General features: G+C 47.2%; 1 protein-coding gene across 4 annotated transcripts; it reads right to left on the reverse strand.

The window, feature by feature from the left end:
- Positions 1 to 14,512: 14,512 nt before the first annotated feature.
- On the reverse strand, positions 14,513 to 20,112 carry hlx1 (H2.0-like homeo box 1 (Drosophila)). Of its 4 annotated transcripts, none has more exons than XM_042333295.1 (4): positions 19,527 to 20,112; positions 18,343 to 18,441; positions 16,889 to 17,073; positions 14,513 to 14,874 (listed from the first exon to the last, which is right to left on the reverse strand). In XM_042333295.1, the coding sequence occupies exons 1-4, from the start codon at positions 20,083 to 20,085 to the stop codon at positions 14,536 to 14,538; spliced, it is 1,182 nt and encodes a 393-aa protein (XP_042189229.1). In that variant the 5' UTR covers positions 20,086 to 20,112; the 3' UTR covers positions 14,513 to 14,535. The 4 variants fall into 4 exon arrangements, with proteins under 4 accessions (XP_042189229.1, XP_042189228.1, XP_042189227.1 ...); XM_042333294.1 differs by having other exon boundaries at positions 16,889 to 17,076; XM_042333293.1 differs by having other exon boundaries at positions 18,265 to 18,441.
- Between the last annotated feature and the right edge of the window lie 5,604 nt (positions 20,113 to 25,716).

The following is a 25,716-nucleotide window of genomic DNA, read 5'->3' on the forward strand; positions in this document are numbered from 1 at the left end:
TTGACAGCCAATCCTTCTCTCTTTAATGGAACTATTGACAGGAATGAATCCTCAATGTACATTTGTCTCAGGTTTCCTGAGAACCCGTTGAGAATCACTGCTCCAAACTGCAGGTCACTTGTCTAACCTGATTTTTTTTTCTTTTTTTGGGTGTGTGGGGGGGGGGGGGGGGGGGAGTGAGGGGGGGATTCTAAATAAATACAACACCTGAGATCTTTCATAGTTTTATTTAAACACTTGCGAGGGAGAGCTGGCAATGTGCCGATTTGTGTTTATATATATAAATATGATTTGCAAAGGTGAATAATAATAATAATAATAATAATAACAATAATAATAGTGATGAGTGGCCCCCGGGGGTGAAGTCAGCACTGCAGTCACGGGAGGCGATTAAGATGCTCGGAAATCTAGAAACTCAGCACATCAAACCACTGTCGCGCAGGTCGGCCGGAAAATGACATAAATGTGGATTCGGCGAGTTTTCGAGCAAAACCCGTTGCGTGGAGTGGCCCTCAGGTGTGGAGCTGAACAGTTAATGCGAGTTTACGATGAGAAATAACACGCGTCAAAGCACACGCGCGATGCAGTGCTCTCCGAGTGATGCGGAACGTGTCTGAAAAGCGATCGCAGGGAAGCAATGCCACACTCTCTCTGTCTGGGTCTGTCTGTCTGTCTGTCTGTCGGTGTGTCCCCCATTTCCCCCAAACCCTCTCTTGTTTTTTGTCGTTCGAATAACTGAACGAAGGCGGTGAAGAATCGCCACTCAGACAGACCCGTTCTGCACCGAAATCCAGTGGTTTGGATGCAAACCCCCGACGCCAAACGGTGCAGGACGTGCGTTCTGGTTAGTTTTTTTTTTGTACCCCCTGTGGCCCTGATTCCATGTTTATAGGTGTGTGTTCGCGTTGCAACTATTTCTGGGGGTGCGTGGGGGGATTCACGATTAGTTAGTCAGGATATTGGACACAAAACAAGTGAGTTATTGCAATAATAATAATAATAGGTTTGAATGCAGCCTCAGCCTCGGTGGGTGAGTGGGGAAACTCGACCCCCTGTTAATCGGATCTATTTTATTTTTGCAAACGTCAACATTGCCAACTTTTAACACGTTGTAAACGATTTTTTGCTTTCGGGGGGGTGGGGGGTGGGGGGGGGGGTTCCCCCTGTTACAGGCCCCGGAGTCGTCAGGTGAGTGAGTGGAGAAGTCACTCGCGTTTTTGAAGCATCAAAGTCGAAGACGAAATAAATGCGCAAAAACAAAGCAGTTTTGCGTTAAGGTTTTTTTCCCCCACACCCCCCACCCCACCCATACCCCCCCACTCCACACCCCCCACCCCACCCCACCCACGCCCCCCCAACCCACACACACATACCCCCCCACACCCACACACCCCCACCCCACAAACACACCCCACCCCACACACACCCCCACCCTCTCTCACCCCCAACCCCACATCTCACACACCCCACCCTCTCTCACACCCCCACCCCACACACCCCACACCCCCCACCCCACACACCCCACACACCACCCTCTCTCACCCACCCCACACCCCCCCACACACCCCACCCTCTCTCACCCACCCACACCCCCACCCCACACACCCCCACCCCACACACACACCCCACCCTCACACACACCCCACCCCACACACACCCCACCCTCTCACACCTCCACCCTCTCACCCCCCCCCCCCACCCACACGACACACCCCACCCTCTCTCACCCACCCCACACCCCCACCCCACACCACACACCCCACCCTCTCTCACCCCCCCCCCCCCCCAACCCTCTCCCTATGAAGCCTGGTCCTGTCATCACATCCTTGTGTAAATGTTGACTGACCCCTAACGTGGGCTGTTGTGTAAGTTTGTTTTCGTTGGTGAGTGAAGAAGTCGGAGGCGCAAAACTGACCCTCACACCGAAGAAGGTCACTTTCGCTCGGCTTCATAAATAACTGAACTCGGTCAGGTTTCCAGGAGACAAGAGAAAATAACACAAGCATCTTCCTTCCACCCCACCCCACCCCACCCCAAAATAATAATAATAATAATAATAATAATATAGCTTGTGCTGCTCTTGTTTATGTGATGGACAGACAGACAGACAGACACAGACACAGACACAGACACAGACACAGACAGACAGACAGACAGACAGACAGACAGACAGACACACAGACACAGACAGACAGACAGACAGACATATGAACGAATGAACCAACGAAGGGCTCCTGGATTTTCTGATGATAAAAAAAAAAGAACCTGCAAAGTGAAATCCAAGCTGTTTGCTGCTGCGGAACGGAAAAAAAAAAGAAGAAGTTGCATTTCTCGAGAGGATTCCCCAGTCTTTCCGGAAAGCAGGAAAGACCATACTGTTCACGACAGAAGAGGGAAAACCTTTGGTAGTCTTCCGAGGCATCTCAATCAAAGATATTATTTTCCCAACAGCCTGCGACCAGACCAGGCTTTGCGGGGACCGCAGCCCTTCAATGCCGAATAAATCACATTCCCGTGTACGTTCTGCCATCCAACAACGCAAGCAATTTAAATTAAATTATTATTTCGGATCGGTAACCGGTGTCAATATTTTTTTTTGCTCTGACCTTCTCTCCTCCCTCCTCCTCCTCTCTCTCTCTCTCTCTCTCTTTCTCTCCACACACACACACACACACTCGCACACATGTAAAACTGCATCCGAAAAGCCACGTTGCTCATATTAACAGGGACCGCACTAAATAGTTGCACTGATTTCCTATCTTTGTTTTATTTTTTTTTGAGAGCAAAAAGAGCAAAGGACAGAGAAAAAGGCTTTATGGCTTCCTTGTTCGACAATAAAATGACGTGGCTGTCAGACACTGATTGATTTAACAGCCTCTGCTTTCGGTGTTTAATAAGTTAAACTCCATACCATCTTTCGTATGATCAGCTTTATTTTAGACAAGTGATTTACCGCCTGAAATGAGACTTACAATTAATTTATCGTTTCGAGTTGATATTTTTTTGTTGCTGGTGGTGGGGGGGGGGGGGGGGGGGAGTGTGGGTGTGGGGTTGGGGGATGAAAACACTTGGCTCTGAAAGCTGATGGTCGTATTAAACCATTTGGGCCCCGATTTATTTCGTCCTCGGGATTTCTGCATGTTGTAATTGTGTTTTATTTTGTGTTTATGGTATGCAATGGGAGGGAGGGGGGGGGGGTGGTGGTGGGGTGGGGGGGTGGGAGTGGGGGTTGGGGGGAGGCTTTAGCACAAATAAACATGTTGAAATGTCGAGGTCTTGGCGATGGAGTGCAATCCTGGAAATGAACTGCAAGATTAGGATAAGGGTTTTGTACTTAAATTGCAAACATGCAAATCAGTTTAGTGTGGAAATGACTGTTACGTCCACTAAAACCCCGCACATGATTTCACCAACGACCACAACCCCCCCCCCACCCCCCCAAACCCAATCGGTCCCATTTAACTCTCACTCCATCAACTGCTACGATCCGCAAGTTGTTAAAAGCACCGATTTGAACCACTATTATAAGACGGTGACAGATCATTTCTGTAACCGATGCATTTTTTTTTCACAAACAGATGGGATTATTTGTTGAACCCTCGATGTTTTTTTTTCATTCGGTTGATATAAACAGTCGTGGATATATAACTGTTCGCGCTGCCAAATGTCTCTTAACCACATGGCAAGTTTATCATAATATTGCTATTATATTTATGCAGAGGCCGAACGTTTAGTTTCTTCTCACACATCGTGCGGGTGTGTTGTTGTAGTTGGGGACAGTTTCATTGCTTCTTGCGCTTTCCGACTTACACGACGCCTGGTTTGCGGGAGGATAAGTTTTTTTTTAATGGAAAGGTGCCTTTCAAATGTTATAAACGAACCTGTTGTCTCGTTGGCGAAAGCGTTTCACCGACTGCAAATGAGAAGAAGCAACGCTTTACAACCATCATCATAATAATAATAATAATAACAACAATAATAATAATAATAATCCTCGCATTTGATATAGCGCTGTTCACGTCGGGAGGACGTCCCAAAGCGCTTCACAGAACACACTGTAAAGTGAATTGACTGTATATTGCACAGCAATGTCCCCACAAACAGTCGTGGATTGAAAATGACCAATTTATTATTGTTTTTGGTTTTGGAGGATTATTATTAGGCTCTGTGTGGAGTAAGGAAACTTGCCCAAGGTTTCGCCCTCTGCCTGGAATTGAACTCAGGTCTCTCACTCGCAAAGCGAGTGCTCTAACCACTGAGCTACAGGACTCCATCACGGATTGATTTAAAATCAATAATAAAACCATCGCGGGTTTTCTTATTGTTGGATCAGAAGGTAAATGCCGAAGGGGTTTGAATGGTGACCTCCGCAAATGACTTTCCAGGGATTCCCGAGGTCCGGGGTTTTGTACGATGGAGATGACACAACACCTGGAGTTGTAACCTTCCACTTTGGGCTGATGCGGCACTACCGGACAGAAAGGAATCTCTCACTGAAACGCGTCCATCAGCAAAGTGGCGATTGCGGATAAAGCGGACCATTGCGGATAAAGCGGACCATTGCGGATAAAGCGGACCATTGCGTCCACGTGTTAGAGTACTAAAGTACACGTTACTGTCGCCTGTTTTGATGTGAAGTTATTTAACGATACATTAATACATTCTTTGGCAAATCGGAAGTGGTGGTGGGAGGGGTGGGTGTGTGTGTGGGTGTGGGGGGGGTGTGGGGGGGGGGGGGTTACGCTTCCTATTTGAAGATACATTCTTATCCGAAAATAATAGCCAACAAATTCTCTTTTTTTCTGATTAGGGTCATTCCGACGAATCGAACAAATTTGCTGAATTCAGTTCAGACGCTGAACACAACTGTTTAACATAACAGTCCAATGGTGAATCCCCCCCCCCCCACCCCCCCACCCCCCACCCCCCCCCCCACCCCCACCCCCTCCCACGTTGTTTGCTGATGTATTCTTTATTTGCTGATGCATTGCCTGGTTCCATTCTGAAAAAAGCACAAAACATTTGCCTAAAGCTTTTAGTTTCTTCTCCCTTTTTTTGTTTGCGCGGCCAATACATTACACTGAGACAGAGACCCCTCTCCCCCCAGAACCCCCAGAACCCCCCCTTAGGAAATCATCCGATGGTCGAACAGTCGCATGACACCAATATATACACCATGTTGGACAGACAGCACAAAGATGTCACCTTGTCCAGTCCCCGACTCGTTACACAACCCATTTGTTGCAGATCAGAACCATATCCCATTGATGAATTACAGCACGAAATGGCTTTGGCTCTCAACATCTTCCTTTCTAATTTAATCCCCCCCCCCCCCCCCGCCCCTCTCTTTTTTTCTTCACCGTTTATGCAAAGAATGTTAGCCATTTAGATATAATGTCTTTAAGTACTGTACTGCAGCGCTGGGGGGGAAATTTATAGTCTGTGTATATATTCTGGCTCCAGATATCAGCGGTATAATGGATGGCTGTATTTCACGAATCCAAGTATATCTTCCCGGCTGCGAGGAATCAAAAGTCATTCCATTTATGGTGCACTAATGTCTCTCAGTTAATCCGCAAGACAGGCAATAAAATTTAGTAGTAAATGCGCTGTTTGATAACAAAGAACTTTTATTGATTACAGAAACGCTCTAAGCTAAATAAACCACCTTTTTATTATTATATCTGCGGAGGAACTTTACAGCAGTGATTAAGGCTGCGAAAGAGACTGTAAAAAAATTGTGTAAATAAACGGTGAACCTGTTTTAAAGCAAATGCAACGCGGGGGATGTAAAGCAGAGACGACGCTGAAAGAGATAGGCTTTGCACAAAGTGTTTTGAGGAACTGAAGGGCATTATCGCACAGACCATTTAAAGTCCAGAAGACATTGCTCAATGTCTCATTGAGGCTATCGACTCGGTTGGTTGGATGATGATGATGATGATGATGATGATGAAAATAAAGTGACATGAACTAAATTGACTCTGCAGCTAAAGGCACATGTACTACACGCCCTGTGGTTTCAATGGCCTGAAAAAACACACTGCGTTTCGAAAACAATCGAAAAAGTCGAGCGTTTTGTGTATTTGGGGTCAAAATGAGCGATTTTAATATCGATCTCGGGGTTTGCAAAGCGAAAACCGATTATATTTGTGTGTGTGTGTGTGTTTTTTTGGTGTGTGTGTGGGGGGGGGGGTGGGGGGGTGGAGGGGTGTTGTGAAATTCCTGACAGCCCAGAAAACAGCTGCCGGATGTGATGAGTTTTGGGGTTGTCAGAAATAAAGAAGGCTCAGTCGGGTCATGAGATAAATCATATCTGGAAGTTTGTGAAAAGCTCCGATGAAACGGTGAAAACATAGCCATTCATTTCGCTGCGTTGTGCTGCATCGGTTTTGCAGACGGAGTCCTGGAATGCACGAGGAAAAAATAATGCCAAAATATGTCAACCCCCAGTATTTGTTTGGATGCTGATGGTGAATTATTGAAGCCCGAAGTACCTAAATGGCTGCAATATGTCAGAAAGTAGTATATATATTGCAGAGACGCTGATTTAAAGAGAGAGAAGAAAGGGGGGGGGGGGAAAACGAAGAAAAAAAGGAACAACAAACAAAGGGACACTCCAACCCACAAAAAAAAATCGAGAGGGCCAGTGGTGCAATTGGAGCAAAGCATTTGTCAGAAATGCGAGTCAATTGTCATCCGTTTTAATAGTCCCGAACGTATCGCATTATTCTAAATAATAACCGGTAATGATAACAACCTCAAGGGCTGTTGGTAAACTGGTAAACTGGTAGTAATAATAATAATAATAACAGCAACCTAAAGGGCTTGGTTTCCATTCAGAGTTCGGCCAATTACTTTCCAACGCCTGACCAACCAGATACTGGATGGAGCCTATGCTGTTCCTAGACTCAAAGGGTTAACAGATTAACCATTGAGTGAATGGGAGGGGAGAGGGGGTGGGGGGGTGTGGGGGGTAATTAACACCATGGTAAACCGCAAATATAGTTATGTGCCTGTGTTTGCCAGTGTATGTGGATGATGATTTTTATACACATTGCTGGTAAGTGGATCGCTCTATCTATCTATCTATCTATCTATCTATCTATCTGTCTGTCTGTCTGTCTGTCTGTCTGTCTATCCACCCTTTTCGGTGGCAGATAACTGTGCAAAAAAGAAATATGCATTATTTGCCTCAGTGGATTGGTTGTTTCTTAAAACCATTCCCAAATCAGCGCCAAACTGTAATAGAGTCACTCTGCTCGGCACTGGATTAGGCAGGCGATTGATTGGGGTGGTGGTGGGGTGGGGGGTGAGGATAGAGGGGGGGGGGGTATCCGATTCAAACAGCGTACTGTTGTTAATGATCTGTCATTGCACCTTATAACAACGCGGAGAGTATTTGGTTGGCAGCTGTTGGCGTTTCTTTAAAGAAATACTCAGTGCGTGGTCTAATCCCCACACATTTGGACCCATAAAACACTAATTAGGCGACTGGAGTTAATGGTGTCCAATGCATTACTGTCTAACCAGGTGGAAGGTCTCTGTGTCAGCTCTCCCCAAACACAGCCCCCCCCCCATTCTCCACTCCCCGCCTCCCTTTTAAATGGACCTCACGGAAGAACTTGGGAGATCAATAATCAGTTTAATGGGTCTCATTAGGATGATGGCCAACCACCAGCTCGTGAAACTTCCCAGCTCTTCTTTTTTTTTGGGGGGAAGGGGTTTGCGCGCAGCGACCTGTTGCTCGGAGTTGTTTGAGGGAAGAGAGAGTCCCACTTTCTTCCAGAGAGAGAGTGAGAGACAGAGAGAGAAAGAAAAAGAGAGAGAGAGAGAGAGAAGGAAAGAAAGAAGGACTGCGGGTTTTTTTTTGTTTGTGTGCAGTTTAAAGGGGGGATCATGACATCAATCAGCTTGCACTGGGGGGGGGGGGGGGTGAGCTGAGGAGAGGGGGGGGGGTGGTGTTGGAGAGGGGAGGGGGGTTGTAATGCCTAATTGATTCCAGCACAATGTCAGGGGAAATCCTGTAAAGTACCTGAAGTCTTCGTGGCCGAATATATCAATGCGTTTTGGCCAGAAATATACTACCAACACCGCCACCTCTCACTGCCACACGGTTCCCACTGCGTCAATTGACCCAATTAGTCAATCATTCCCATCAAACAATAAATGCCCTCCACTGCTGCCTCAGGTCCCTGTCCTCGAACTATTCGTTAAGGAAGTAACCCGATCGATCTGATCCGTAGTTCCCGCCCCGTATATCACATTATTATTAATAATAATATATTATATTATATTATTATACGTGGAGGAACTATATATTGTACATATCACAACGCGAATCAGTTTCTATGGTATATATACTTATTCGCTTGGTGCGCGCCTTTTTTACATTTTAAATCCTTTAACACACACATATATATATTGTGTGTGTACTTATATATATACATATATATATATCTCAACAAATAAATCGAATCTGTACATGTTCGACTAAACTAAATTCCTGCTGTTTTCAACGCAAGTAGAATAGTATTTGAGACATTGAAATGTTTGAATGTAAAGCGACTCCGAAGTCTTTATTTCCGACGCCCTACAGCCGGTCAGTTGGACGGAGGCGATTCAACATTTTCACACTTTTTTTTTTTCCGATGGACTGAAATGCTGTTAAAATGTAAAATAATAATAATAATAACAATAATAATAAAATGTAAAACTGGACTGTAGTCTGTACAGAACCACACGAAGGGAACCGTGTTCTCCGAGGCGCGTGTATGTGTTTTTTTTTAACAAAACAATATATTTGGGGTTAAAGTACGGCAATTTTTTTTTTCTTGGACGCGCCAACAATTGCACCTCTCGCTTTTTTTTTTGAATAAAAATCCAATCAAAAAAAGAGAAGAAGCATTCGAGTCATGTCTGTTGTGTCAGGATATTCCCGAGCGATTGGGTGAGGGATAAGAACACAGTGTGTGAAGTCCGTCCCTCTCCAATAGTTATTTCACGTGCGGTTTGTGTTCTGCGAAGCGAACAATTAATTATCATTAGTTCTGTCGTCTTGATAACAGTGGGGGGGGGGGTTACAGGGGACTCCGGACTTTGCTTTGCTTTTCTTAAATATTGTCGTTATATTCGCAGGACATTTATTTCGGCGCTAAATCTTCTCGACTGACTGAGAGACTTGTAATGTTCTATCTCACATCAGCTGTTTTTGTTTAGCCATTACATGTTTGTATATATATATATTATAATATATTATTATATTATATTATTTTATATTATATTATTATATTATATTATTATATATTATATTATTATATGATTATATGATTATATTATTATATTATTATATATTATTATATTATTATATATTTAAAGGTGGATTTCAGGAGAGCTCCTTCTTATTCTCCTCGAGCCGAAGGAGCAAATAATTTCAGTCCTGGAGGGAGGCAGACAGTGGCCAAAACATTAGCCCCAAACTGGATTTTATTTTTTTAATAAACGCGCGTTTCTGTTTGTTTTTTTTTGGGGGGGGGGGGGCGGGGGGTGGGCGTGAAACCAAAAAAGTGAATAAAGATTTCATGTAAAACCGGTCGGTGGTTCTGATGAGCGCGGAACAGCCATAATAATAAGGACGTTTATTTACTGTGGAGAGGCAAACGTTGACATTATAGATGTCACAATCTGTCTTGGTGGACGCCAGACAGTCCAGAGGGGGTCTAACAGGGAGGGAGGGGGGTGGGAGTGTGGTGGGGGGGGGGGGGGGTGGTGTAAGCCTGTGCCACAGGAACTTTCACATGTCTTCTATTTAACCAACTCCTTTTTTTAAAAAAAAACAAAATTTTCTCCCAGTGTTTTGTTTTGTTGTCGTTGATGCGGCGACTTCCAGGGCAATGATTTTCGTGCAAAGCTGTGGACCCTTTGGGCAGATGAGAAGATGCTCAGGAACTACTTCAGTCGCCGCTCCCACTGCAGCAGTGCCCACCCCACCACGTACTGAACTTATTTGACGTGTTGTATTTCTGATTCTTTAATGACTAATGTGTATTTTTTTTAGAGAGAGAGAGAGAGAGAGAGGAAGTGGATATCCTAACAACATGGGCCTAAGTCGTTTTCCTTTCCCACTTGCCCACGTATGTTATGCCCATTATGTCGATATTCTTCTATTTTAGCGATTACATTTCACACCGGAGTGGCAATTTCTCTCTCTCTATATACAGAGAAAATCGACCGACTTAAATGTTCCCCCCTACCGCCAAATCAAAGAGCGCATTGTCGCTTTGGATGACTTTCAAAACGAACGCAAAGCGTTTTCTATTTGTATAAAAATTAACAATTTCTAGGTATGTTTTTTTTTTCTCCCCCCCCCGGTTTGGCACCAAATCTGGTGGTGGTGGCGGTGGCGGTGTGTGTGTGTGTGTGTGTGTTTTTGGAAGAGTGTGTTAATTTATTTGTTTATTTTACAAGCATCGATAATGACCCCCTTCGTTCCTCCCTGATGGTATAGTGTGCGGTGCTTATTTATAGAGCGATCCCTCACAGTAATCTGTGGAAATCAAAAGTAATTGGGACTTACAGCACCCCTGGCCCTGTGTAAATAAAAGAAGAACGTGTCTGTGAAGTTTTGGTGATGGGAAACAACACGTGGCGATTTCACCGACAAATTGGACAGCCCCTAAAAAAAAAAATCACCGTGACCCTTCCTTACCCGAAAGGCCCGTTCTTTATTTGTGTTTCCGTGTATTTAATGTACGAAATCAACCACTTCGCCGTTTGCGTTCAGAGCGTTTAAAACGTGAAATGAAATGAAAGGGGAAGGCTGCGGAACCGTCTCGAAACGGCAATTCACACAACACAACACTGTTACAACCCCAAACCCTTCTATTCGCCCACAAGTGTGTTCAGATGGTAATATTATTTAATTCCTCATTTCCTTTACAACGTCTCGATCCCTGGGGGAGATTAAGGAGGGGGTGTGGGGGGAGGTAGTATGTACCGAATCCCTTTTTAAACCACCACATGATATTGAATAGATAATGTTGAATCAATGTTGATGGCATAGGTTGGGGCTGTGGCGGGGGGGGAGGGGGGGGGGGGTGTGGAAGAGAGGGGCAAAATTCCCCCTTCCACCCCAACAAAAAAAATCAAACATTTTCGCATTGAAGTTCAAGCATTTTGATACCACGTACATTTATTTAAAAGGCAAAAAGCAATAAACCAGAGCAGCGTCTCTTGAATCCATTCGAGGGAAGTTTCTATTTCAGGTCACCGGAAAGGTAATCCTGGAAAAGTAGGAGAGGGCGTGTGGTGGTGGTGGTGGGGGGGTGGGTGGGGGGTGGTGGGTGGGGGGGTATTTTTAGGAACTTAATTCAGTACATTTGATTTGCGAGACTGTCAGAGTCAAGTCCAAGTTGGTGCGGGCAAAACAGCGTCCAGCTTCGTTTGCTTCTGAAGCTGATGGTTCCACAGGACACTTCACATCAGTTTTCCAGACCCCCCTCCCTCTGGGCAGTGCTATCAAAAAGTCAGTCAGAGAAAGCTCCAGTCCACTTCCACAGGGAATTTACTGCCACAAGGCTTTCCCAGATCGACAGCAACGTCATTTAATTTGAAGGTGGAGGTGGTGGTGTGTGTGGGGGGGAAATACCAAATGTACTCAAACACCGAATGCGTTTTGCTGTCTTCTTCTAACGCACAGCACCGTCGCGCTCTCTCTCTCTCTCTCTCTCTCTCCCTCCTGTTGTGTTTCTGTTTTTCTTTTCCGACCATCTTTTTTTTTTGTCGAGCGAGAACTCGTTCGTTTTCCCCACAGAGCAGGTGGGTCCCGATAAGTGACCGATAAAGCACGTCGGGTTGTTAAAAAAAAAACAACCCCAACTGATTCCAAAGGAGAGGAGGAGGCCCGAGCAGAGAGATCCTGGGAACCAATCCGACCACAAATGGTTCCAGTTCTGCCAAACATCCAGAGTGTGTGTGTGTGTGTGTTGTTGTCTTTTAAAAGGGGGAAGAACATTAAAACAATTTTCCCTGCAATTGTATCGAAGAATCCTAAACTTACATAATGACTTGCTGCCCTCCTTCTCTCTCTCTCTCTCTCTCTCTCTTTCTTTCTCTTTCTTCTTTCTTTCTCTCTCTCTCTCTGTGTGTGTGTGTGTGGAGGATTCGATGGATGTGAGCTGTAAGTGAGCACACAGTGCGAATCACCGGTGCTTTTGGTTGGGTTTTCGTTCGCCAGTGTGGTCGAGTGAAGGGAAATCCAGAGAGGTCAGGGTTCTGCCACAAGCCGTTTGCCTCCACACCAACTTCACTCACTTCACTCCACTCACTCACTCACTCACTCACTCACTCAGGCACCAACCCACAACACAGGCCACGCAAATAAACAGCACAGATCAGGTTCAAGATAATAATAAAAAAAAACGTGTTAAGAGCTTTTTATGAGGAGGGAGAGAGAGGGTGCTTTTTTTAAAAAAAATACCCCCCTCCCCCCAAAAAAAGGGTGTGTGAATTCATGACATGAAAAAAAAATACCACATAATGGTATCGAGTGCCAGTTGCACGCCTCAAGCTATGTATTTTCTTAAGAGCAGTAAGACTGGGGAAAACTCCAGTGCTTTTATTTAATAATAATAATAATAATAATAATAATAATAATAATAATTTAGTTGCAGGGAGCATATCAGTAGGGGAGAAAAGTTAGTACTTTAACAGTGAAAGGATTAAGTCAATGGCACTGGTCTTGTATTTGTTTCTCTTTCTTACAATCACAGAACTTCTGCTCCCAATTAAATTTTACATTGATCCGTTTGCTGTTTAATCTTCTGTTGTGGTTGGTTTTGCACAAGTCTGTCAGACTCCCGCGTTATGGGTGGGGTTTTTTTTTTAGTCCTGATTTAAGTTACGTAGAGTCGAAACGCATACATCTGCAATAATTCGTCAGTGAGAAGAAGAAGAAGAAGAAGGAGAAGAAGGAGAAGAAGGAGAAGAAGAAGAAAAAAAAGGAAGAAAAGGTTGAACTGCTATTTTGATGTACCGGATAATTCATTTGTAATTGCTGTCACCGAACTTCACTGGAAATCCATGTAAACTTCCACGAGGTTTTACTGTCAAAGCTGTACCCCACCGCAAAGGCGAGAAGAGTGTGATAACAACACTGAAAAACAGCCAGAAAAGTTGGTATCACATTCAAAACCAAACTCTTTTGCTGGAGGGCTTTTTTTGGGGGAGGGTGGGGGGGGTGGGGGTGGGGGGGGGGGTGTGGGAAGAAGAGGAATGATGACAAAAAGGCCATTGACAATCACGAGCCGTTTTAGAAACAGTTATATACCCATTTTATTCGATGTATGTTCAGTGCAATCAATCGTCCTCTGAAATCAATTGGCAAATAACTAAACGCAAATGCGAAGGGAACATCGCTAACCTTTGCTCAGGTCGGATGAGAGCAGATGGTCGTTATTCCTGAAATATTAATACACGGTGATTATGGCACAAAATAAAATACAACAACAACCAGGAGTGTTGCAGAAAAGTCGTCTTACTTAATATGTATAAATCCGGTGACTAATAAATCCAGCTCAGGTGTACATTTATCGTCGGAGGGATGGTGGGGGGGGGGGGGGGGGTGGGGGGGAAGGTGGTGGTGGTGGTGGGTGGGTGGGGCAGCAAATGAAAATCGACTTTGGAACTTTTTTTATATATATATATATATAAAAAAAATCTACAGAGCAAAAAAAAAAACCACACACGTTCTCGTCTTCTCTTCCCCCCCTTTTTTTGAAAGAGTTTTTCTTTTTTTAAAAAAAAACACGAACACGAACACAAATACACACACACACACACACGAGTCCGGTGTGATTTCACGTGAAAACAAACTATGGTCTGACATTTCTATTTACAATATTTATACAGCAATTTAAAAGAGAGAGGGAGAGGGAGAGGGGGAGGGAAAGCCTGGGAAGAAGTTAAGATCTATTTCTCTTTCTTTTTCTCTCTCGCGGCAATATAACTTACTGTACTGTGGTGTGGGGGGGGGGGGGGGAGAGGTAGGAGGGAGGAGGGTGGGGGGGCGGTGGTGGTGGTGGTTGGGGGGAGAATAAAAAATATGTCCTTTTTACATCGTGGTAATCCCGTTGGCTTTCGGGGGAAGGGGAGAGGAGGGAGGGAGGGAGGGGAGGGAGGGAGGGAGAGAGCAAGGGAGGGGAGAGAGAGGGAGAGAGAGAGGGAGAGGGAGGGAGGGGGTGTGGGAGAGAGGGAGGGAGAGGGAGGAGAGAGAGAGGGAGAGAGGGGGGAGAGAGGGAGGGAGGGGTGGAGAGAGGGGAGAGAGAGGGGGGGAGAGAGGGAGGGAGGGGAGGGAGAGGAGGGAGAGAGAGGGGGGAGAGGGAGGGAGGGAGAGAGGGAGGGGGAGAGAGAGGGGGAGAGAGGGGGGAGAGAGGGAGGGAGGGAAGGAGAGAGGGAGGGGGAGAGAGAGGGAGGGAGGGGGAGAGAGAGGGGGGAGAGAGGAGGAGGAGGGTGGGGGGGGTTAAAAAAAAAGCATTATTATTTTAATAGCACAGTCTGAGCCGGTGAGGCGGGGGCACTGTGAGCCGGTGAGTCGCTTTGATGGGACTCCCCGGTGCTGGAGGGGGTGAGACCGGACCTGAGGGCACTGTCGCCGCCGCCGTCGTGCGACTCGAGTTCTTTCGCGTCGTTAATGTCAGTGGATTCGGAGTCGGTCCCGTCGCTGTCGCTGCGGGGGAGGGGGGTCGTGTCCCTCGCCCCTCGCTCGCCCTCCTGGGGGCTCGGCTTCTCCAGAGGCTCCTTTTCCTTCTCTTTCTGGGCCTGAGCTTCTTTGGAGTGTCTCCACTTCATCCGTCTGTTCTGAAACCAGACTTTCACCTGCGGTTTCCGAAGGAGGGGGAGAGAGGAGAGGAGAGAGGGGGAGGGGGAGGGAGGGAGAGGGAGGGAGGGAGAGAGGGGGAGAGGAGGGAGAGGGAGGGAGGGGAGAGGGAGAGGGAGGGAGGGAGGAGGGAGAGAGAGGGAGAGGGAGAGGAGAGGGAGAGAGAGGGAGGGAGAGGGAGAGAGGGGGAGAGAGAGGGGAGGGGAGGGAGGGGGAGAGTGGGGGAGAGAGGGAGGAGGGGAGAGGAGGGAGGGGGGAGAGGGGAGGAGGGAGGGGGAGAGGCGAGGAGGGAGGGAGAGGGAGAGGGAGAGGGAGGGAGAGAGAGAGGGAGGGGGGAGGGAGAGAGGGGAGAGGGAGAGAGGAGGGAGAAGGAGGGAGAGGGAGGGGGAGAGGAGGAGGGAGAGGGAGGGGGAGAGGGAGGGAGAGGGAGGGGAGGGAGGGAGAGAGGGGAGAGGGAGGGAGGGGAGAGAGAGGGGACGTGGGAGGGAGAGGGAGGGAGGAGAGAGGGGGAGAGGGAGAGAGAGGGAGAGGGAGAGAGAGGGAGGGAGAGGGGAGAGGGAGGGAGAGGGAGAGAGAGGAGGGAGGGGAGAGGAGGAGGGGGAGAGGGAGAGAGAGGGAGGGAGAGGGGGGGGAGAGGGGGAGAGGGAGAGAAAGCGAAGAAAATAAAACACACAAATTCAGAAGGGGACAAAGGACACCCCCCTCCCCCCCCAACCCCCCCTCCACCCCAAGAAAATAATGCATTTCATTGAAATAAAATAACACCTCTTTTTTTTGCGGGGGGGGGTCCTGTTCATTGGAGGAGTGTGCGTGTGTGTGTGGGGGGGGGGGAGGGGGGGTTGGGATGGAGAGAGAGAGGATGTGAGTCAAGTCTTAGTCAAACTGTTCACTGATTTATTTATTTGCCTCTTTTACCTTTTACCAACTACACCGAAAATATGAAGGAAGGCCCTGCATTTTTTTTTCTAGTAAGCAAATCGTTTCTTCCTCTCTTACTCCGTTTTGCACATTTAATTCATTTGCAAATAGAGTCCTTTTTTTTTCCTGTTGACAACTAAGTGGGGGGGCAGATTAGGGGAGGGTGGTTGTGGTGATGGGGGGGGGTGATGGGTTACTGAGTCGCTGTGTGTGTGTGTGTGTGTGAGAGAGAATTTCACAGATTTTTTTTTCTTTTCTTTCTGAATCCGTGACTTGTGTGTGTGTTTTTTTTGGGGGGGGGTTGGAGGGGGGGGGGGGGGGGGGTTCGCGGTGAAGGTATATCTGCAGCTAAAGGGGGCCTGTGCACTCTTCCCCTGTTCCCGTCCTGGTGGCTAAAGACTCACACGCCGCCAACTCCACGTGCAGTTCCACACGTGTTTTGTGTCACAGACACAAAAATCGCCTGTTTTTTCGCCCAGAAAATACGCACACTTTACGGTATATTATTATTATTAGTAGTATAATATACATACACACAGATATATAGTTATATTCCGCCCGAAACCCTTCGAGGCGATACGCTTAGACAAAGGCGCACAGATCAACGCGCAAAGGAGGATCCGCACTATTATATAACAGGGCGTTATTTCATCGTATCGGCCTGAGAACTGCCTCGGGACTGTTTCCCTTTTCCCACCAGAACCGACCGTTTGTTGTCAGGATTTCCCGCAGTTTCTGTATTTTTCTCTCTCTCTCTCTCTCTCTCTTAAGATATACCCCCAATATCTTTCTTGTGTGTGTAGGGGTGTGTGGGTGTGTGTGTGGTGTGTGTGGTGTGTAGGTGTGTGTGTGGTGTGTGTGGTGTGTGTGGTGTGTGTGTGAGGGTGTGTGTGAGGGGGGGGTTGTGTGGGTCCCTTTTTACCAGACGCACTCACTCACACACACACACACACACATACGCACAAAAGTTAATTTAAGTGCATACATTGGGGGTGTCTGTGCCTGTGCCCGGGGTGGGGTGAGGTGGGGTGGGGTGGGATGGGATGGGGTGGTGGGGGGGGGGGGGACACACAGATTAAATGTGTGTCAACCAACCTGAGCGTCGGTCAGTCCCAGCATCGCCGCGAGTTGTTTCCTGTCGGGTTTGGTCACGTATTTCTGGATCTCAAACCGCTTCTCGAGCCCTTTCCTCTGGAGGTTGGAGAACACGGCTCTGGACCAGGACCGCTTGCGTTTGTAGGTCTGGGGCATCGTGTCTTTGGTTAGGACGGCGTAAGGTCCTGCTGAGTTTCAAAAAAAAAAAAACCCAACGACGAACGGACGAACGAAACAAAAGAAAGAGAGAGAAAAAAAAAAGTTTGAAGGAAAAATAAAAATCAGGAGCGGAAGGGTTGGAACTTGGGCGCAAAGGACGGAGTCTTTGCATCGCACTCGGAGTTAGACGTGTGGTTCAAATAATAAATGGGTGCAGAGGGTGGGTGGGTGGTGGGTGGTGAGTGAGTGTGAGAGAGAGAGGGAGAGAGAGAGGTTGTGGGTGGGGGGGTGTGGGGGTGGGGGGGGGGATTGGTTATCCGATGTGCTACGATGCATTTGTACCCCTGATGTGTGTCTTTGTGTTTTTCTATTTAAGTTTGTAACATAGAACTGAAATCAAAGGCTCTTTTTTTTCCAGTTTCCCACAGGTCAGAGCTAAAGGGTTCTGTCTTTCTTTCTGTCTTTCTATCTTTCTTTCTGTCTTTCTTTCTGTCTTTCTTTCGGCTGAAATAATCTCGCGTTCACGCCGGGTCCAGTCAGTGTGGATTAATATTCCTGCGGAGTGAAAGCCCTCTCTGCTGCCGCCCGCCCTCACCCGCACCAGTGGTGCACAGGTTAACGTCCCACACGGAATTTTTTTGTTTTAATAATAAATAATAAAATAAAATAATCGTAAAAAGAAAAAAAAAACGTCGTAAATGTTGCTCTATTTGCTGCCTTCTCTCTCCCACTCAACCCACCCCCCCCCACACACACTCAAGTTATCCGGTTTTCTACAGAGGGAATTGTTGGCTGAATTGTTGATTTGTTCGAAAAACAATTAAAAATATATATATATATTGAAGCCAAGCTTAAGAATGACTACCACCCCAGGTACACATCACGAGTTAAGTTAAGATCAGGCTCTCTTCACTGAAACGTAGCGCTTTTCCTTTGAAGAGCCAGAAATGTCTCTTTATTGATCTTAATCTTTATTGATTGATTGATTGATCTTTATTGATTGATTGATCTTTATTGACCAATATCTCTTTAATAATAATAATAATAATAATGTCCAAATCTGAGGAAATAGTTCCATCTTCCCTCTCTCTCTCTCTCTTTCCCCACACTCCCTTGCCCCTCTCACCCACCCACCCATCCAACCACCCCACCCCAACCCAACCCAACCCAACCCAGACCAGGCCAGCCACCCAGTGTGACAAATCAAGACTATTAACCTGGGAAAGTGTCCTGATAGTGGTGCTGGGCTGAGGATCTGGAGCCGGTAAGCGGGTTGAGAATTGAAGGACTCTCACCAAGGCCGGGGTCCAGCGACGCAAAGAACTGACTCGCTGAGCTCTGCACCGAGATATGCACTCCAGCCTGGCGGCTTGTGCCCATTAAAGACGTCAGATCTGGGAGTAAAAAAACACAGAACAACATACATTAATAAGAGTTCCTTCATCTCCTTCATGTAGGTATATATATATATATACACACATACAGAGAGAGAGAGAGAGAGAGAGAGAGAACATACAAATATGACAACATCTCGACCTCAATTCGCTCAGCAGCGCTTTGCCCACTAACTCTGCCCCGGGTCAGACTTGGGTGGAGGGACATATCCGGATATATTTGGCCTCACGCAAACTTTCAGTCGTGGAAGTCGAAGTCGGCCCCGTTCCGGGAAGGTCGGTGTGAATTTTGCAGAGATTTGGTGGGGGGGGGGGGGGGTTTAAAGTTTACCAGAGCCCAGGAAAGGACTGGGACATTCCTCACTCCGCTGAGAGACTTGTCGGGATGGCTTCTCGCTGCTTGTTATTCATTTGGTGTTGTGTGGTGTTGTGTTGTGTTGTGTTGTGTACGCGTTCATTTTCTTTTGCCAACATCGATATTACAATATTACAATATCGATCGTAGTTGGGGGGTGGGGGGGGGGGGTGGGTGGTGGAGGGGGAGTGGGTGGTGGTGGGGAGGAGGGAACAGATACTGTCCCTTAAAAATATACCTATATATATATATATATAATATGATATATGATTTCTTTCCTGCTCTTTCTTTGGAGGATGAAATCAATCACTTTCGCGAATTAGGGGGTTCCTGTCTCTCTCTCTCTCTATCACCCCCCCCCCACCCCCTCCCCCCAAAAACCAAAGGAAAATCCACACCGATCGCGAAGAGAAGATCGACCACTTATTTCCCCCCCCCCCCCCCCCCCACCCCCCAAAAAAATAAAATAACATAAAGTCGAGTGGGGAGGTGTAGGGAGAGAGTGGGGGGGGGGGGGGGGGGGTGGAGGGAGAACCCAGTGTGTAATAAAGTGCCACTCTATCCCACGGCCTTCTCCGGTTGATGTCCCAATAGAAAGAAGAAGGCAGAGAGGGAGAAAAGAGAGAAGAGTGGGGAGAAAAAAAAGGAAAGAAATACATTTTTTTTTTAAAAAAAGACCCCCTTTTTGTTTTTTTTTTGGCCTTCTCTCTCTCTCTCTCTCTCTGTGTACCTCGCAAACTGGTGCAGTCTTTGATCTTGAAGTCGAAATCCGCCGACAGAATGCGGTCGATGCCAAACTTCAGGTCCTTGCTGGTGGGGGGGGGGCACTGCTGGAGAGAGCCGCCGGCGGAGAGGTGGGTGCGAGCCGACGAGGGAGGGCAGACGGCCGGGGGGGCTCTGTGCTGGTGCTGCTGGTGCTGCTGCTGGTGGTGGTGGTGATGGTGCTGCTGCTGCTGCTGGTGGTGGTGGTGGTGGTGGTGGTAGGAAGAGGCCGAGGAGACTCTCGGGCTGTAGCCGTGGGGCAGTGGAGGAGGCTCGGGGGCCACGGGCGTGGGGCGCAGTGGGGAGCCCGAGGTCTGGGTCAGGTGCGCCAGGACCCCCCCGGGCGGGCTGGGCAGGGGGGTCTGGCCGGAGCCGCTGGCGCTGAAGCTCTCGCCGTCGCCCAAGTGCAGGATGTCCGCGATGCAGAACGAGGGCTTCTTGACCGATTCCAGAAAGCTGTTGGAGCAGTACGCGGACCAGAGGCTGAAGTTGCCGGCGTAATACGGAGCGAGTCCCGTGGTGTACATTGTGCAATCCGGACCCCCCCCCCACCCACCCACCACCACCTCCACCACCCCCCACACTCCGCTCTTCCCTGGGTTTTTGAGTGTTGAGTTGCGCCTTTTCTTTCTTCTTTTTTTTTGGTGTGTTCAGAGAGAAAAACACACACACACACAGCAAACTGCAAATGCAATGGTTTGGGAAAGGGTTTGAGGTCTAAAATAGGCTGAAAGTATCTGCGCTGTGTGTGTGTGTGTCTGTGTGTGTGTGTCTGTGTGTGTGTGTCTCTGTGTGTGTGTCTGTGTGTGTGTGTCTCTCTCTCTCTGTCTGTGTGTGTCTCTCTGTGTCTGTGCGTGTGTGTGTGTGTGTCTCTCTCTCTCTCTCTCTGTGCCTGTGTGTGTCTCTCTGTGTCTGTGTCTGTGTGTGTCTCTCTGTGTCCGTGTGTACGTGTGTTGCCCCCCCCCCCTCCCCCTCCACCCCTCCAAAAAAAAAAATAATAATAATTCTCGCTTTGCCTTTCTTTCGGAACTCCCAACAAAAAAAAGTTTTTCCTTCTTCTTCCAGGTTCCCCCCCTCCCTCACCAAAAAAAACAAAACTCATCTGCACCAAACTTTTTTTTTTGGCACAGATATCAAGTAGGTTTTGGGGAAGAAGTTGCCACTGATGGAGGGCGATTGGACACTGGAGGCGAACAGCTCACCCAATGCTGGAGCGCTCCCCGGGTCTCCTCGTCCCCGCCTCCGAGCATCACAGCAGCTGGGCTTGAGGAAGTGAAACAGACTTTAAAGCTGTCATTCACTGAAAGCTAAATTATTTTAAAAGTTGTTGGGTTTTTTTTTGGGGCGGGGAGGGGAGGAGGAGGGGGAGGAGGAGGAGGAGGAGGAGGGGATGGGGCGCGCAAGCAACTGCCCCCCCCTTCCAAAAGATTACTTTTTTTTTTCCTGCTTTTCTGCTTTCTTGCTTGTTTTCTTTTCTTTTCTTTTCTTTCTTTTTTTTCTTGCTTTCTTCCCTGTTGCGAAAGACAACCCAAAGCTAGGCTGGAAATGACCTTGTTGAATTTTGAATTAAGGGGTGTTTCTTTCTGCGGCTTATTTGGTTTTTGTTTGTTGTTGTTGTTGTTGTGCAAAAGTATTTGTATTTCTTAAACCGTGCCAAGGCTTTGTGTTTTTTTTTTTGTTTGTTTTCTGTTTGGTTTGGTTTTGTTTTGTTTTTTGACGGACTGAAGTCGGAGAAGCTGTTATATATTCTTTCAATATTTTCAATGAATTAAAACAAAACCTGGATATGGTTTTGGTACACAGATACACGTACCCACTCACTCTCTCTCTCTCTCTCTCTCTCTCACACACACACACACACACAGTTGAAACCCTCTCCAATAAATTGACTCTTGGGGTGGGTGTGAGAGTGATTTTTTTTCTCCAACACAGGGAAAGTGAGTAAACTGCTAGGATTTTTTTTGGGTTAATAAAAAGCCATTGTATTTTTTTTTATTCGTGTGTGTGTGTGTGTGTGCGATTTACTAAGACGGGGAAAAAAAACGTTTGAGAATAGGAAAGTCTATCCGATGACATTCAAAAAAAAATCAGAATTATTGATTACCGCGGCCCCGCGTTTGCAATCATCTTTTTTTTTTCGGCTGCAAACGAAATTCGGAGTAAACCAGAAACCGTGTGTTATTTTCCAAATCGAAAACGCCGCACTGTAAATCCTTGGGGTCGAATTGCTAATTTGTGTGTGTATGTGTGTGTGTGGGGGTGTGGGGGGAGGTGGTGGGGGGGAAGAGAGAGGAGAAAAACCACTTTATTGAGGATATCGCCGACAGTGCGTGTTCCTGCGTAAAATACGAACATACAACAATGGAAAACTTCGCACTCCGCCCCAAAACCTCACCCACATTGGCCCGAAACCCTGTTCACATTGTCCCTGTGTCACCTGGTGTTCAGCCTTAACCTCCCGCAATGGGGGGTCTGTGACAATACCGTGCTCTCCGCAAGGGTTATTGGCTCTCCGCGGGGGTTATTGGCTCTCCACGGGGGTTATTGGCTCTCCGCAAGGGTTATTGGCTCTCCACGGGGGTTATTGGCTCTCCGCAAGGGTTATTGGCTCTCCGCGGGGGTTATTGGCTCTCCACGGGGGTTATTGGCTCTCCGCGGGGGTTATTGGCTCTCCACGGGGGTTATTGGCTCTCCGCGGGGGTTATTGGCTCTCCACGGGGGATATTGGCTCTCCACGGGGGTTATTGGCTCTCCACGGGGGTTATTGGCTATCGGGTGGGTCTGCGTAACCCTCACCCCACCTCCTGCAAACGGGCTGAGGGCAGGAGTTTACCGCAAAACTTGTTATTTATTGTCGTGGGTGTCTGCAGTGTCCTGTTTTATGCGCATTCTATGTACTTTCTTGAGCGTGTGTTTCAAGTGGAAAATGTATATATATAGATAGATATAATATATATATATATAAACGTTTTGTTTTCCCCTGGACCAGTCTTCAGAGTGGAGGAAATGCCCGAGCACTATTAAGTTCAGGTCGTTGATAACCATCCTGTTTTGATGTGCTCGAACGCGAAGTAAATGAGCGGATGCGCCTGCTGGATTTTTCTTAAAATAGAACGCGTTTTAGTATTTTAGGATACAGCAGAAATCCTTATTTCTTCCGGAGACAAACTTTATAATGACTGGTAGGACTTCCGTTTTCAATATTTGTGCAACTTTATCTCGGTCCAGCAAGTTGCTGGAGTGACGCAAATCCGCTCTGGTAACATTAAAAAAAAGTACTTACACACACACACACACACACACACAAAAAATCTTAGGGAACCGATTTGATTCCTTCCACCAATAAAAAACCATAAATCCACTTTTATAACTGCTCCCTGAAGATTTCCTTCGAATGTGTTCTGAGGCAAAATAAAAAGCATTAATTACAGAGCACCAGAGCCAGACCTCGGTCCACTCACTGCTCACTCCCAATGAAACCAGACAAGTCAAGTGTTATTTTATTTTAAGTAAAGTCGCTTTTCAGTGGTTTGGGAAGATTTAAAAAAGAACATAAAAAGTTTATCGTGGGGGGGGGTTAAAATAGAAAAAACGAGAGTTTTAATTCCTAAGTCATCCGATTGGAAATCAAACTTCAGCAACGGGCAAAAAGCTCTTTAAACATTTCCTTTTTTAATACATATATATATATTTTTTTTTAAATCGTTTGGAACATTGTATTTTCTGACACGGGCAATAAATATCCTGCGGCCAAGATCACAGAAATAACATGATAGAGTCAACCTCCTGTGCAAACCCCCCCCCCACACCCCCACACCCCCTACTTTAAAGAAGGTACAAGAGGGCTGACCAGTGTGTGTTCAGCATCTCACTGTATCCAGGAACACTCATGACATTTGATTCCCCAAGTTCCTTTTCCCTGGAACACTTTGCACAATGATTATAGATATAGATATAAATATATATAGATATATAGATATATATATATATAATCTACATGTCATTCTAATTTATGGTATTAACCCCCGTGTGGCTTTGTGTCGGAACAGGGCATAATAATCCCTATTGTTTGGTTGCTTTAAGGATGATTAGCCTCCGGAAGGCAGTCGCTGACCCGCAGTGCATTTAGGAGCACAATATTTCCAATGACATTTTTCCGGGACGCAAATAGCGAAATGAATCTCAATCAGTCAGACATAACAATATGGGGAAGAGGATGGAGAGTGTGTGTGTGTGGGGGGGGGGGGTGTAGGAGAGGGTGGTGCGGGGGGGTTGGGGTGGTGTGGGAGGGTGAGGGGGTTGTTGGGGAGGGAGTTGATCAGTGTGGCTCTCGGTTACGCAGCTGTTTCAGGTGCTGCTGAGCTGTAAAAAGAGGCAAATATTTGAGTCACGCTGCAGGTCGTTATGACAGACGTGGGACCCTTCTATAAAAAAGATAGACATGGCCGACACGTGTTTTATTGCGGGGCGTTTAGAGGGTCCTTCGCCTTTTTGACCCGCAACAAGAAATGCGGGTTGGAATCGGTGGTGGAAAACGACTGCAATCGTGTGTGCGTTGAGCGCAGATACGCGCGGTCCATTGGCATCATCATCATCATCATAAATACCTCTCTCTGGGTATTTACCCACATCTGTCTGTCGAGATATAATCACATCTGCATCCAAACCAATGCAAAACGTGCGCAATGGTAAACGCGATCCCTCGGTCTGGGTGGAAGGCGTCTGATGCTATGTACCCGCATTTATCCACTTGCCTCCGGGTCTCCTTAACCTTCTGTCTAAATGGGTCTCATCTGTTCATCTTGATCTCTCTCTCCCCCCCCTCTCTCTCTCTCTCTCCCTCTCTCCCTCTCTCTCTTTCCACACCTATCCATCTGTCGAGATCCAGCTGTGGCCACGCGGATGCAGCCAGAGGTCCATGTATCCCATCACCTGGTGAGATCAGAGAAGGCTGGAAACGTTCACAGTGGAGAAGCGAAGCTCAAAGAGTTGAGTAAATCTCTCACTCAAGGGGGGGGGGGGGGGGGGGGGGGGGAGATCTTATGGGAAAATCCCAAACCGTGTGGGGACACCTCCCAAGGGGACATTCCCTGGAACCCAGAGGAGGGATTGGGGGCGAACAGAAGGTTTAGATCTGATTAACCTGACGGACAGTGACACCAAATAACAGTGAAAGGTATCGTGGAAAGAGGAGGCGATGGGATTTGGTGTAAATAGCTCCAGTGGGGGAGTGAGCAACTGCAGACACAATGGGCCAAATGGCTTCCGTCTGAGCTTGAAACATTCTTCTGTGAACCTCAGGAGGGAACTGGATGGATTTTTCTTTTTTTTTAGTGAGGAAATTGATTGAGCTGTGATGGATGGTGGTGGTATGATTTTATTTCGGGATCAGACAGATGGAGCACAATAGTCTTTTCCGGTTTTGTGCTTTCCTATATTTCTGCTTATTTATAATCTGTCTGTCTGTCTGTGGACTTTTATTTGATACCCACCCCCAGCTCCCCACCGAAGGGGAGGGAGGGGGGGGGGAAGAAAAAGAGTCCACAATTCCAAAGAAGTCATTGACGTCCACATATTGGCTTCAGGGGAATAATAGCTGTGTTTCTGCCCCGGACCCTGGTTGCTCCAGTTAACTGGTTAGTAAATCACCAGCTCAATCTGACAGTGATTCGAGATACTTGTGCACTGGATGTCTGTCCATGGGGTTGGGGTTGGGGGGGGAGTGGGGGAGATGTATAAAAAATGTTAAGAGATCACTGAACAGCAGGAGCTCATCCTGGGGTTGGAGTGGGAGGGGAGGGGTTGGAGTGGGAGGGGAGGGGGTGGGTGGGTGGGTGGGTGGGGGGAGAGTCTCCCTGTGTTTTTGTTTGTGGGTGGGGGTGTGTGGGGGGGGGGTGTAGGGGAGTGATCTGATGCTCTTGGGAATAAAGTGCTGTCTGATTTATGGTTCCGCAGCGCCACCTATCGAGCGCTGAGCCTCACAGCCTCACAGTAGGGTCGAGAGAATTCCCCTTTCAAATTATTTTATCATAATTTATTATAATTGTCTATCGTAATTATTTATTACAATTACAATAAATGCTATCGCTTTGGGGACTCGTTTCGCGCGTCCAAACGTTTGAAGCAAACCCTTTCTTGTTTTTTTTCTGATGTGAATT

The sequence above is a fragment of the Callorhinchus milii genome, unplaced genomic scaffold (genome assembly GCF_018977255.1).
Source record: "Callorhinchus milii isolate IMCB2004 unplaced genomic scaffold, IMCB_Cmil_1.0 Scaffold3, whole genome shotgun sequence".
NCBI lineage: Eukaryota > Metazoa > Chordata > Chondrichthyes > Chimaeriformes > Callorhinchidae > Callorhinchus > Callorhinchus milii.

What these genes read in the sequence shown, in the direction of transcription:
- hlx1 (XM_042333292.1), bottom strand. Translation starts at nt 20,085, where the DNA reads ATGTACACCACGGGACTCGCTCCGTATTACGCCGGCAACTTCAGCCTC. An exon ending in AGACTGCACCAGTTTGCGAG is followed by an intron (nt 18,442 to 19,526) that starts GTACACAGAGAG and finishes TTTTACTCCCAG; the next exon opens with ATCTGACGTCTTTAATGGGC. An exon ending in TGGGACTGACCGACGCTCAG is followed by an intron (nt 14,875 to 16,888) that starts GTTGGTTGACAC and finishes CGGAAACCGCAG; the next exon opens with GTGAAAGTCTGGTTTCAGAA.